The sequence below is a fragment of the Netta rufina genome (assembly GCF_964035555.1).
Source record: "Netta rufina genome assembly, chromosome: 1".
NCBI classification, from domain to species: Eukaryota; Metazoa; Chordata; class Aves; order Anseriformes; family Anatidae; genus Netta; species Netta rufina.
The window spans coordinates 90,877,184-90,889,547 of NC_140123.1; the positions used below are offsets into that span (position 1 = coordinate 90,877,184).

General features: G+C 40.3%; 1 protein-coding gene across 1 annotated transcript in view; it reads right to left on the reverse strand.

Annotated features, from left to right (window-relative positions):
* Positions 1-12,364, reverse strand: part of EFHC2 (EF-hand domain containing 2) — a gene marked incomplete at both ends in the record, with an annotated part of 53,839 nt that overhangs the window by 17,871 nt on the left and 23,604 nt on the right. Inside the window, 3 exons of the mRNA XM_084289820.1 lie at positions 1,518-1,714; positions 6,669-6,811; positions 7,879-8,044. Of these exons, the coding sequence (XP_084145946.1) occupies positions 1,518-1,714; positions 6,669-6,811; positions 7,879-8,044 (506 nt within the window). The remainder of the gene's footprint in view (positions 1-1,517; positions 1,715-6,668; positions 6,812-7,878; positions 8,045-12,364) is intronic.

The following is a 12,364-nucleotide window of genomic DNA, read 5'->3' on the forward strand; positions in this document are numbered from 1 at the left end:
TATACAATCATTCAGTCTGGAAAACTACGATTGCATTTATTTGCTTGAAGACAATCAATGCAAACAGCAGTTCCAAAGACCATTTACAACCTAATGATGCAGACTGCATTTTGGAGAATAGCTTTGATTTTTATTCTACCAGGAGTAAAAACTGTCCAGCAGTAAGAAAACATAATGTATATAGCTTTGTATTTTATTGCTTAAAGCATTTAGCAGTCGTAACATTTTACATCAACAAGCATTTGCAGACCTTCCTCATTACTTCAGGGAAGGCAGGGTGGTGCTGACTCCACGCTGCAAAGGAACCGCGCTGCGTTCTGCTATTTTCAGCACAGCACGTGTGGCCAAAAGGCAATAATGTAGAGTCAGACTGAATTTACCTCTACCTTGGCAGCACAGTGATGGCAAGATGACAATCTCAGTCCCCAAGACTGCGCTAGGTCTACTGGCATGTGGGGAATCCTGCAGGTTCACTCACTGCGGTGAGCCAGCAGTTAGGGAACAGCTAAAACCTGCACTAAACCTTCTCCCTTCCCCACCCACAAAGGGTCTGGATTAAAAAGCAGAGAACATCATCTCATAGCTCGATAAAGCCTCCTGGATATTCTAACAAGCCTGAGTAATGGGCAGCTCTGCAGAAGATCTGTTGAAGGCACAATTCAGGCTGTGACCCCACCACGAGCTATGAAGCATATACAGTGCTCCAAAGGCTTCAAAACACTTTCTAGTCCGAAGGGCGATGTTCGAGATCATATGGTGCTGAAACAACTATCAGAAGAGGGATTGGGATGCTGAAATGCCTTAGCTCCTGAGCTGCTGCATTGTTAAGATGCATCTCAAACCAACTGGTTCGGGACTGCACACAATAGGAATTCCCAAGTAAACTGGGGTAATTTTTTTCAAATATTTCAGCACGAAGTTCATCATTTAAAAAAAAATCTGCATTTTTTACCAAATGAACATAAAATCCCACAAAATGCTCTGGCACTCTTCTTTCTTTTGATCTTCCATCCCTGTATCTGTTTGTTTTTTGACTTTTGTGGCAATTGCTGGAGGACAATCCATTTCTTCCTATTGGATATATTTCAGGTTTTTGTGAATGAGGGCTTTTTACCAAACACCTGTGTAATGACTGGTAGCAAAATGTACACATAAACAGAAGCAGTCCAGCTCTTTCTTTATTACTGCTCTCCCCTCTGCAGGCAACTCTAAAAGACAGTGAAACTTGGTACAAACTGTAAGCCTGAATTCCTGACTGTGATTTGAATTTCTAATATTAAAATGGAAATGTTCAGTAAAATAAATATGTATGAACACAAATAAATCAAATTAGGAAATTCTCATCAGTAAGATTCTAAAGCTCTCCCTAGCTAGCATCTCCTACATCCACTGCTAGAGACAGAGCACTGGGCCATGAACTTTGGGTGAAGAAATTAGGTATAACCAATTCTGACAAATATAATATAGATAAGATATAGTTCTTAAAGCCAACAGAAAATAACAAGAGTCTGCTTCACCTCATTTGCATGCTTCTCCATATAGTTGATAGTGTACTCATCAGCATCCACCAAAAGAAAGTTGTGGCCATGGAAACAAACTCTGGCTCCAACAAACAGATCCTGAGCCTTGAAGTATTCAGATGGCTCACTCTTAAAGAGCTCCTGCCCAGGCTTCTTAATGCGACCTCTTTCCAAAAACTTCCCACCGAGTATCCCTATGGGAATAGAATTGTAAATAATTAATAGTGGCTTTGCTCAGGGAAAAAATGAAATGAAATGAAATGAAATGAAATGAAATGAAATGAAATGAAATGAAATGAAATAAAATAAAATAAAATAAAATAAAATAAAATAAAATAAAATAAAATAAAATAAAATAAAATAAAATAAAATAAAATAAAATAAAATAAAATAAAATAAAGGAAACCAAAAAAACGACTTCAAACCAGTCAGTTTATATTTATGTATTAGTTTTCATCCTTGAGTTTCTTGTTTCAAAATGTGTGCCCCCCTCCTTCTCATTGCTAAAAGAACAGCCTCTACCAGTGTCCACAGCAACAGTTACACTGTGCATATTCTGTGACATGTCTCATCTGAATGCCTGCCAAACACCTTCCCTTTTTTCTTTTCTCTAAAGTGTGAGAGAAATTTGCCTCTTCAAATGGTTCCCATAACCCTGCTGCCAGCCTTGGGACTGACCCGTGAGAAAAGTAAGATGCAAAATGCAAGATCCAGGCAATTATCCTTGAACTGTTAAAGTAAAAAAAAAAAAAATTAAAAAAAAAAATCCACAACTTAGTATAATACAGTCCTACTAAGATCACGAATTCTGGTACACTGTAATTCTAACTTGCTTTTAAGGGCTTTTGAATATGAAAAAGGCAGGAGTGACACGACACTATCTTCTACATACTCTTCTGCCAACGCAACTTACCTGTGATCTGTTATTTCCTTTCTGAGCACAGTATGTCACATTATTTCTTCTCACATTATAATGATTTTATTCATGCCACTGGAAACTGTACATTGTGCTCAAGGGTATGTAAGATACTAAAAGGAACATTTTTCTTTCCATTAATATCTTCTGGTGCACCACAAGATTACATCACATTTACCAAGCTTTCTAGAAAACAGTCTGTCACATGTTTAGTTTCATCAGGGTATGTGTCCTACAACAACTCTGGAGTGCCTGGGGTTTGTTTCCTGTTTATATTTGAGCTTCCAAGCCAAAAGCCAAAAAGCATACTTCAGTCACATTTAATGATGTTTTACATATTAGGTAGTGATGCAAGTCCAATAAAAGGCTGATGAACAGTGTAATAAAATGCCATTTATAGTCAAAATTATAAATGAATGTGAAACCCAAACTACTTATTAAACCAGAGTTTGGATCAGATGTCTTACTTAATTGCTTTACTTGTACCATAAAGGCAAAAGACAAAAAAATACTCTAGGGTAATGGTCAGGTCTAGCTTAAATCAAAAAACGATTCCAATCACTAATGTAACTCTAATCTTAACACATTCCTTTTTACCTAGCTATTAAAACAAATATGAAATTTTACATTGTAAAATCCTGGCAACTGTTTGCAATATTTAAACAAAATCGATCACTGTAAGACTGAAATTTCACTCCTGTCTCTGTTTTTCCCTGCAACTGCGCATTTGGATTGTAAACTTACCTTAATACCTCTGTCTGATAATTGTTTTTTAAATATTACGGGTGAGTACATTTCAAGTGGTATAAAGAAAAACAACCCCCGAAAAAAACTCATTAGGTTAGAGATTTTACACTGAAACCTGATGAGAAGTTTTGATGGAAATCTACAAGAGTCGGGCTCAAAGCACAAAATAAACACCACAACCAAAGACCCTCTTCCATTAAGATCAGATCAGACTTTGCAGGTGTTTGTACAGCTGCTAGTTTGGTCTGGGGTAAAAAAGGGGTTGTGATCTCCTACATGGGGAGCCAAAGTTTTCTTGCTTTGACCCCTACCTCAACAAGTGCTTCAAGATGTCCAACCCTGTGTATTTCAATTAGAGTTTCACACTGTTACTAATAGTATGAAGTACTTCTCAGCAACCTTCTGGTCCCTGAACTTAGAAAAGCAAGAGCAACTGAGGTCTGAAACATTTTTATTTGCCAATGTGTACCAACTCATGCAAATAAAACAGGAAGAGATAGCCATTTGAACCTGTGCACTGGCCAAAATGTTATTCTGGGAGCCATTTACCAGTTTAACTCATTCACTTTCTAAGCAGTGTCCAGCCTTACTCTTCTCACACCCTGTTCAATTCAACAGCACTTCTGCTCCTCGCAAGAATGTTCCTCTCACTCCCATTTTGCACGCCTTACCCTTTTTCCTAGCCTCTCATACCTGACCTCTGCAAAGCCTTCTCATCCTTAACCTCAAAGAAACTTGGTCTCTCCTCCTTCAGATGTGACTAAAATGAGGGAAGAGGAAAGCAGAAGGAATAAAGGAAGGAAATGGGAACAAAGAAACTTCTGCAGTCCCAGACCTCTTTCTGCTCTATCCCTTCATCTCTATTTCTTACCCTGCCCCTTCACGGCTGCTATCACTAAATGCTCCAGAGGGCACTTCTTAGTCATATCCTTCCACATAGTTCATCTTTCTGCCCTCTCTGAAACAGGCAGCTTCTCCATCCTCCTTAACAACCCAGGAAAGTTGAAAACCAATTTGCTGGCACTTGCCTTTCATACGTGTCTGAAGGCATTTCTTACTCTTGGAGTGCAAACTTGCTCATTTACAGTTTCATGCTCTGTTCAACTAGCAATAACTAATGGGGCCCCAGCTGCAAACCTAGCATATATTCTTACTCCAAAATAAAAGGAAGCCAGGGAGTAATCTCTGACCTTGCAACCACGCTGCTGCCAACCCGAGTGACTCACCACAGCTGCACTGCACAGTGCGTGGGTCTGCTCCGGGTCCTATGTGATAAACTTGGGGTCTTAAGACACAGATAGCACTTTTGTGTGTTCAAACTGCTTGGAGGTATGCAAGGGCTGTGCTGTGGTCTAAAGGAGCAGTGTTTTACAGCAGAAAACCAAGGGCATGTCTTGCAGCACCTGGGTGTGGCAGAAGAGCCTGGGAAGGGTTTTTGAGTGTGCAAAACCTCCTGGGACAGTGTTAGATAACCGATAAGGGTGGAGAGAGCCAAACCTGATGCAGCCTTGTCCTCACTGCCTTGCAGGTCGGTTTTCTGGAGGGGCCCTGGGCTCTGTGGGGCCTTGTCTAGTTGGAATGGTGCAAAGGAGAATCCAGAGTGACTGACAGGCAATACAGATGACAGGGATCCAAGGTTCAAACTCTTCCCTGGCCTCAATTTAACAGTGCAGCTGTACCCTTAGCATCCTTTGTGTCTCCAGACATAAAGCAAGCCAATCAAACATGTCATGCTCTAGTGCAGAACTGAGCTGCTCTTGAGCCTCTCGGCAGCATCACTTAACAAATACACATACATGTGTGTATATCTTTAGCTGTATTAAAGAAGTTGTATAAATTAAAAGCTACTGCATGGAAGAAAAGTAGTTAAATAACAATGACAGGACACTGCTGCCATAAAGTAGTGTTAGATCTTTAAGCTACTCTTGAGAAGGGCTACCTATGAAAGGTCAGTGAAGCCTATTCAAGGGCTCTGCACATTTTCAAAACATTCCTCAGAGTACTGCTTGTATTCAGATGGTGGGTGGGGTCTCTGTTTATGCATTCATAATATAGTTTGATACAAGCAAATATGCCTTCAGAAGTTCCTTGCACTGAAAAGGCTCAGGTCTTGCCTGAGAGAGGGCACCCTAAATGACTCAGTAGCACCACTGGCATAGAAAAAGTTGTCTAGGAATACAGAAGGATCTACATATTCACCACACCTTCACTTTTCACTAATGTGATGTTCATCACAGGTCTGACATGGATTAATATTAAAAAAAAAAAACATTTTCAGTAAAGGCTTAGAAGTAAGGATGCAAGGACACTCAGCCCTTAACTACAAGCTGGATAACTGAACCTTAGCAAAGTCAACTGCTGCCACCAGAGGCTGGAGCTAAGGAGAATGAAGAGCCTTCCCTGAGACAGTCTTTGCTGTGGACAGTGAGCTGTACCCCCTCTCAGGGCACAAAGCAGGTACCACTAAGTGCAGTGAGCTGGTCACCATCGCAGAGTGTACCTGAAATAACAAACTAAGGCTCTCTGTGACAAGAAGGTGGTAGAGAACAATTCAGACAGTATCAGAAGAGCCAGTCAGGAGGTTCCACAAGAGCTTTACAAGGTAACTAAGGAAACCTTCTATTACTGTTTTTGTCTCATCTTTGAGAGAATATGACTTCCCGACTTTTTTCTCCCAAGGATTTTATCAGAGGCTGACAGCAATCAGCCCTTCAACTGCACATCTTGAGAGCAGCCAGAGCTCTTCTGGATGTTAACTAATGTGAAACTGTTGCTACAGATGTTTTGTGGTCTTCACAGAAATAGGCTCATCTCTCCAACAGAAATCCACGTAGCCAAGGCTCCCCCATCTCTCTGAGTTACAGCATGACTTCCTGCCATCCTTCCCAGTGCTGTGCCAAAAACATACACACAAACACACACACACTCCTGTACCACAGGGCAACATTCACTCTTTAGATGCTCAACACTGCATGATTAATGATAATGCATATTAAAAGTTGTCACAGCAGCTTTGCCTTCGTGAGCTGATTCTATATGAAGGATGTTATATAGGTGTCATAACACCATAACACTGCCTTGCAAAACAAACGATTTACTCTTTCATTCTTTATGTCTTAAATTTCCTGTTCCTTTTTCACATCAATTACAATACAATTCCTGTATGTTATCTACAACAAAAGCAAATGCTTAAAGGCCAAATTTGCAAATTAAAATGTAATAAAAGTCCTAATACATTAAACTTCCAGTTCCCAAAGGACATTGTGAAGTGCTGTCATACCATGAACAGCATTATTCTGAGCGATGAAGATTATAAATTATTATGACATACAGCTATGCAAGATAATGCAGAAGAGCTGCTGATGTAATTCCCAGTGCATTTAAAAAGCCACATCCCTGCTTCTGCTAGTGCTGACTCCAGCCACAATGTTTACTGTAAACTGTAATCAAATGAGCAGGGCAACTGAGACTGACTGCAAGCTTACCTGAGTTTCGCTGTGTATATTCATAGACTGAAATGGTGTCATCACTCAGGAAGTAGCAAATAATGAATTTCCGATCCTTGTCGACAGGACTATCCGTAACAAGTTTCGCAAGAAAGCGCAGTATGTTACTTTCCAGACCATTTCTAAAAAAGATGTAAGAAATTAAAAACAGAGTGTGAGAAAAGTTTTCAACACTTAGAGATGCATTCCCCTGAGATTTTAAAAATATATTAATTGTGTTTTTCCTGGACCAAGGAGGGAAATGGCATAAGGTTCCCTATTTTTCTAAAAAATAATTTTCAGCTTAAATTAACTGAACCAACAAGACTCAGCCAGATAGAAAGGAATTATTTTCAGGGAAAATTGCTTCTCTGCCAAAGCTCTGAAATGAATTTGTATTCAAATTCAGTTGCAAATGAAGCTTCAAGTTTCTTTCCAGAGCATTTATAGAGGAAAAATGTATTTAACATGTATATTTTCGAATAAAACTCTGAATGGCAATACATACGAGGACCTACTACCTCCATGAAATCAGGCCTATCAGATGATCTTACTAGTTGGATATTCGTTATGTTTTACATGATGTACAGTACCATTGTATGCACTACCAAGTCTTTTCCTAATAGCTTTCTTTTTTTTATGGAGCTTTTACATGTGGTTACTGTTTCTCTAGCACATCAATTTGCTGTTTTGTGGTCTTCACAGAAATATGCTAATCTCCCCCACAGGAATCCACTTAGCCAAGGCTCCCCTACCTCTCTGAGTTACAGAATGACTTCCTGCCATCCTTCCCAGTGCTGTGCCACATAGCCACGTTTCCACTTTGGCTTTAACAACCATTGCCTGACAAGGCATTTCATTACGGAAAGTAAGGGGTTAATGCTTTAAAACATTGTTGTAGCAGAGAACAAAGCAAACGCCAGAAAGTCAGACAGAAAAAAACAAATCAGTGTTGGACTGCTGTAGCATTCAAAATTCCTGACTAATTCCTGGACTACTACTTCCATGAAACTGCCACTGAAGACTTTTGCTGAGGTCCGAGAAAATTGGAGTTCCATGTCAGTAAACTAGTCCTCAATGCAACTGTCCCTTAAAACTCATATGAACTCCATATTTTGCCAAAAAAAAAAAAAAGATATCTGCATTTAACATCCGTTGCCTTCACAAAAATAAATAACAACAAAAAAAGAATTATTTTTCTTCAAAATACCTGTCTTTCTCCAGGAATTTCTTGAAATCTTTTTGAGGAGGCTTGGGAAGCAGACCCTTACAGGAGCATAACGAATCTTCTTCAGAACCAAATCCAGTATATGGTGGAAACATTTTTTCTGGTTTTGGTGGTGGTAGAGTTTTATATGGAACTGGTGTGAAATCCTCTGCAACAAAGACAGCAAGAGTTATTTATTATTGTGCTTATGAAGCCATTCTACTAAGGATTTAAACTTCCAGCATGAATACTTATTTCTGTATTTATTTCTGCCTATTTCTGTAACAGAGCACTAATCAAAGTCAAACCAGGATCCCTCCTACTGCTACAGAGCAGAAAAAGACCACAGAAACCAACAGCGAAATTATTGTTTCTTCATGGGTTGCAGAATTTTACCTATAATCTTAAAATGTTTTACAAAAACCGTTAACATACACAGGCAAAAGAAATGACAGATGTAGCTTCAAAATGGGATAGAACAATAAATTAGCAATTCTAAATTTCTTTTTTTAGTTTTATCCTTTGAGACCAGATTAATGAGTAAATACTTGGCTTATGAGTTTCTTGCCCTCTGCTTATCCCAGGAGGAAAATAAATACATAAATAAATAAAATTTTATTCATTGCTCATATCATGCATATATGAGAAGAATTTTTAAAGTTTATGTACATCTTGGTACGCTGACGCCAATAGCTTCAGTCCAGATCTCAACTTCATCCAGAGTTGGGGAAGGTTCGTTTTCACTCATTTTCCCCACTCTCAAAACTTTTTTCACAGTGATGCACAGTCCTGGCCTACCCCAGACACACAGCCTGCGTTCACTTCCCATATGTGTTGCCCCCAAAAGCCCTGCTGCAATAAGGACCCTCCTTAATCCTGTATTGGTGAAAACCTTGCTGCTCCATTTGGCCCCTTATTCCTTCCCTGAGCTGCTTCACAACACAACTTCCAGCTTCCAATGAGGTCTCCATAAAAATTCAACAGAGTAAATACAGAGTCTTCTGGTTAAATATAGTGAATGGAAAATGGAAAAGGTGAGAAGAGAAAAGTAACTGATAGATGGAGGAAAACAGATGGGCAGACTTGAAGCAAATGAAGCCATAAATCGAAGGACCTCAGTACAAATCAGGCTGGATGAGACCTCAGGAGTGTGGTCTCCTACTCAGGACAGGGTCAGCCCCAGGCTGAACCAGGCTGCTCAGGGCTATGTCCAGGTGGGGCACGAAACATCCCCAGATGGAGCCTGTGCAGCCTGCCCTGGGCCCAGCTGACCTTGGAGGGGAATTTTTTTAATACTCACTCTGACCCTCCCTGATTTACCATTTATGCCCATTGTCTCATGCCCTCCTGCCAGCAATGTCTCCATGGTTGGGTACAGGTGGCTGTTTGTGCCCTGTGTCTGTTCCCCAGGCTGAGGAACCATGATCCCTTGGCTGCTCCTCCACCCTGACCATCGTAAGGCTTCCCCCAAACTCACCTTGGCTGCTCCATGCCTTTCCTGTACTGGCCAACACAAAAGAGAACACATTATCTTGATGAGGTGCAACGAGAGCAGAGCAGAGAGGGATAGTCACCTTCCTTGATTTTCAGACAGTTGCTGTCCATGCTACCACAGCTCTGGTGCCCACCACAACCTGCAGGGCCTTTTCTGCCCCAGCACGGGTGCAATGAGAAGGTTGGAGAGCTTGCTGTGGTCCAGTCAGTGCAGTGCTGCCCAGGTGGAGCAGTGCCACCTCCACACCTGGGCTGGCCAGAGGCGCTGCCCCAAGGAACCAAGAGCTACCCAGGCTCCCAAGTGTAGGATAAACACGTGGGGTAAACTGGAGAGGAAGCTGGATCACAATTTGCAGCCCAGGAGGCAAAGAGTGATGTTAACTGACCAGCGTATTAAACTTCAACCCACAAAATAAAGTTGTTTTTTCTCTAAAACTTAAATTTGCAACAGAGAACTCAAGAGAGATTAAAAACTTACACTTGTAGCTTGGATTTCAGTACAATCGAGGGGAATGATAAAACTGGTGTTGCTTTAAATGTTTTCTGAAGTGGTTTGTTATTAAAATGTTTTAAACAGAAATATATCAGCAGATCAAAGCAACCTACTCTTTTAAACTCTGACTTGCCTAGCAGCAGTATGAATCTGAAAAATACAAAAAGAATTCAGATGCCAGAGTTTTTCTTGAACTTGAAACACAATGTGATTTTCTTTGGCCTTTACCTGTTACAATATGGTCTAATGGAAATTCCAATATCTTTCCCTGAATCAGGAGACAAGGGGGTTGCAAAAACATCAACTTTTTTTTTTTTTTCCATGAAAACTATGTGTGCCCTTTCTGTCACTCTGAAGTACAAAGACCAAGCCCATATGCAAAATTCCACTGAGAAATTTTCAAAGCTTCAGAGGCAAACAATAAACGTATGTGTAAACATGCAGCAAAATACGATTTTCTCAATACTGGTTGTGACAAAACTGCTTCTCAAGACATTCTCAGTGTGCCGGGTTATGTAACCTATACATGCAGCTCTTGGTACGATAAATGTTATGTATGTAAATCAACGTATTGAGACAGAAAATAAAAGCAATACCCACTGATATTGATTCTGCATGCCAAGTTGGCGCATGTTGAGTTACTCCAAAACTACCCATGTAGTTACCAACAGAAACATATACAAAATATATACATGTTGGTTTCATAATACAGGTTTTCTTCTGGGATGTGCCACATGCACAAACCCGAAACCTCGACGAAGATCACTCTTGCACTCCAACAGTGCCACCTAGTGCGTGTGCGGCAGATGGGACAGGGAGAGCCACGCAGTGTCACTCGCTTCTCTTGCTCGGGTGGCATGAGGGCGGCAATAAAAGCTGTGATCTGTAGGCAATGCAGCCGTACTAATAAGGCGTGATGCTAAGAAATGCAATGGCTTTCAGCTGTGTCAGACTGCAGCCGGCTCCTTTACCACCTCCCAAGTCTCTTCAGGCAGTTGCAGGACGTCGGTAAGCCAGCTCTCCTGATTGGCTCATAACCTCATGTTATTTAGAAGTCTAAACAGTTTTTTTTATTACGCGCTATGTTAAGCTGCATTAATATTTCCCCCCTCGAGGGCTAGATGCTGGGAACACCATGTTTTTAGCAGAAAACAGAAACTCCACTTCGTGCAGCTCTAAATAACACGCTGCCTGCCAACACTGTTTGGAAAGGCAGGATGTCCAGTTGAAACTGTAAACTTTAAAGACAAGCAAATGCATTTACATGCAGGTCACAGTATATGCACATTAACACTCATGCATAAGGCATTTGTTAAGAAACGCTAAAGCATTTCCCTTTACATGTATTTGAGGATATATTGATGAAAATTAGACGGATAAACTGAAAGGAAACTACAAATTAAGAGGAATATTGTGTTAGTCCCAGAGAGTATGTTAAACAATCCCAACCCAAGCATGGGGTAAACTAAATCCAGAGAGAAATTCAGTGCTTTGTTTCTCATCCTTTCCCCAGCGTAAAACAATCTTGCTTCATTCAGAGTCACTAAAGAAAATAATGCAAACATCTAGTCTTGTGCCACCTACAGCTTCCATGATTTTAAAGGCTTATGTATGCGGATTCTCTCCTGTGAACAAGGAAATTCAGAAAGAATTTTACATAGAGAAACACAGCTTAGCAGACTAGTTAAAAACTTGTTTCTGCAACTCTTGAACAGCCAGGAAGGTGCATTAGACTAAGAGCTATGAACACGTTCCAGACTGTTTTCATCTTTGCCCTGCCGTGCACCATGAGAGTAGTATCAGACAGACAACTTGCACTTACACACAAAATGCACCCCTCTCAAGGTTATCACTGTTTCTTAAGAAAATGACTTACATCCATTCTGGAAAAGAAATCAATGCTCTTTTCTTCTAGGCTGTAACATTTTCAATGTGAATTTACAGCGGGTAGCGGGTAAATTGAAAGTCTTGGGTTACAAATTTCTAGTTCCAGAAAGAATAGTAGAGATATTTTCCCCATGGACTGTTTCACCCCTTATCACTGCCTCAATTGATACCCAGCAGGAGAGGTGCTGCCACTGTGGTGTTTATTTCACCTAGTATATCAAATATTTATCACACACTACTAACTTTTTCTCATGGCATCAAAACCTGAGTGAGAGTTGAACAAGCACAGGAAACACCAAGAACCAAAACCAAATCCAGGCTCTTTGGCATACAATTTGAGGATGACACAGCCTTCTCAGTAAGAAAAACTAAATTCCTCAAAAATGATTTGTTGCCACAGAGGCAGCATTAAGCTGGCTTGAATGAGATTTTGTCTGCTTTCAGTTTCAATAGACACTGTGAGATCATAATATACATTGTAAGATTACCTTCTGCCCTCAGCTGATGAACCGTAGGAAAACCCTCACATGTTAGATAAAAACACATTTCAAGGAAGAGTAAAGTGATATATATTTTGGATCACAGTGATAACCATATTGAATATCAGCATATAAC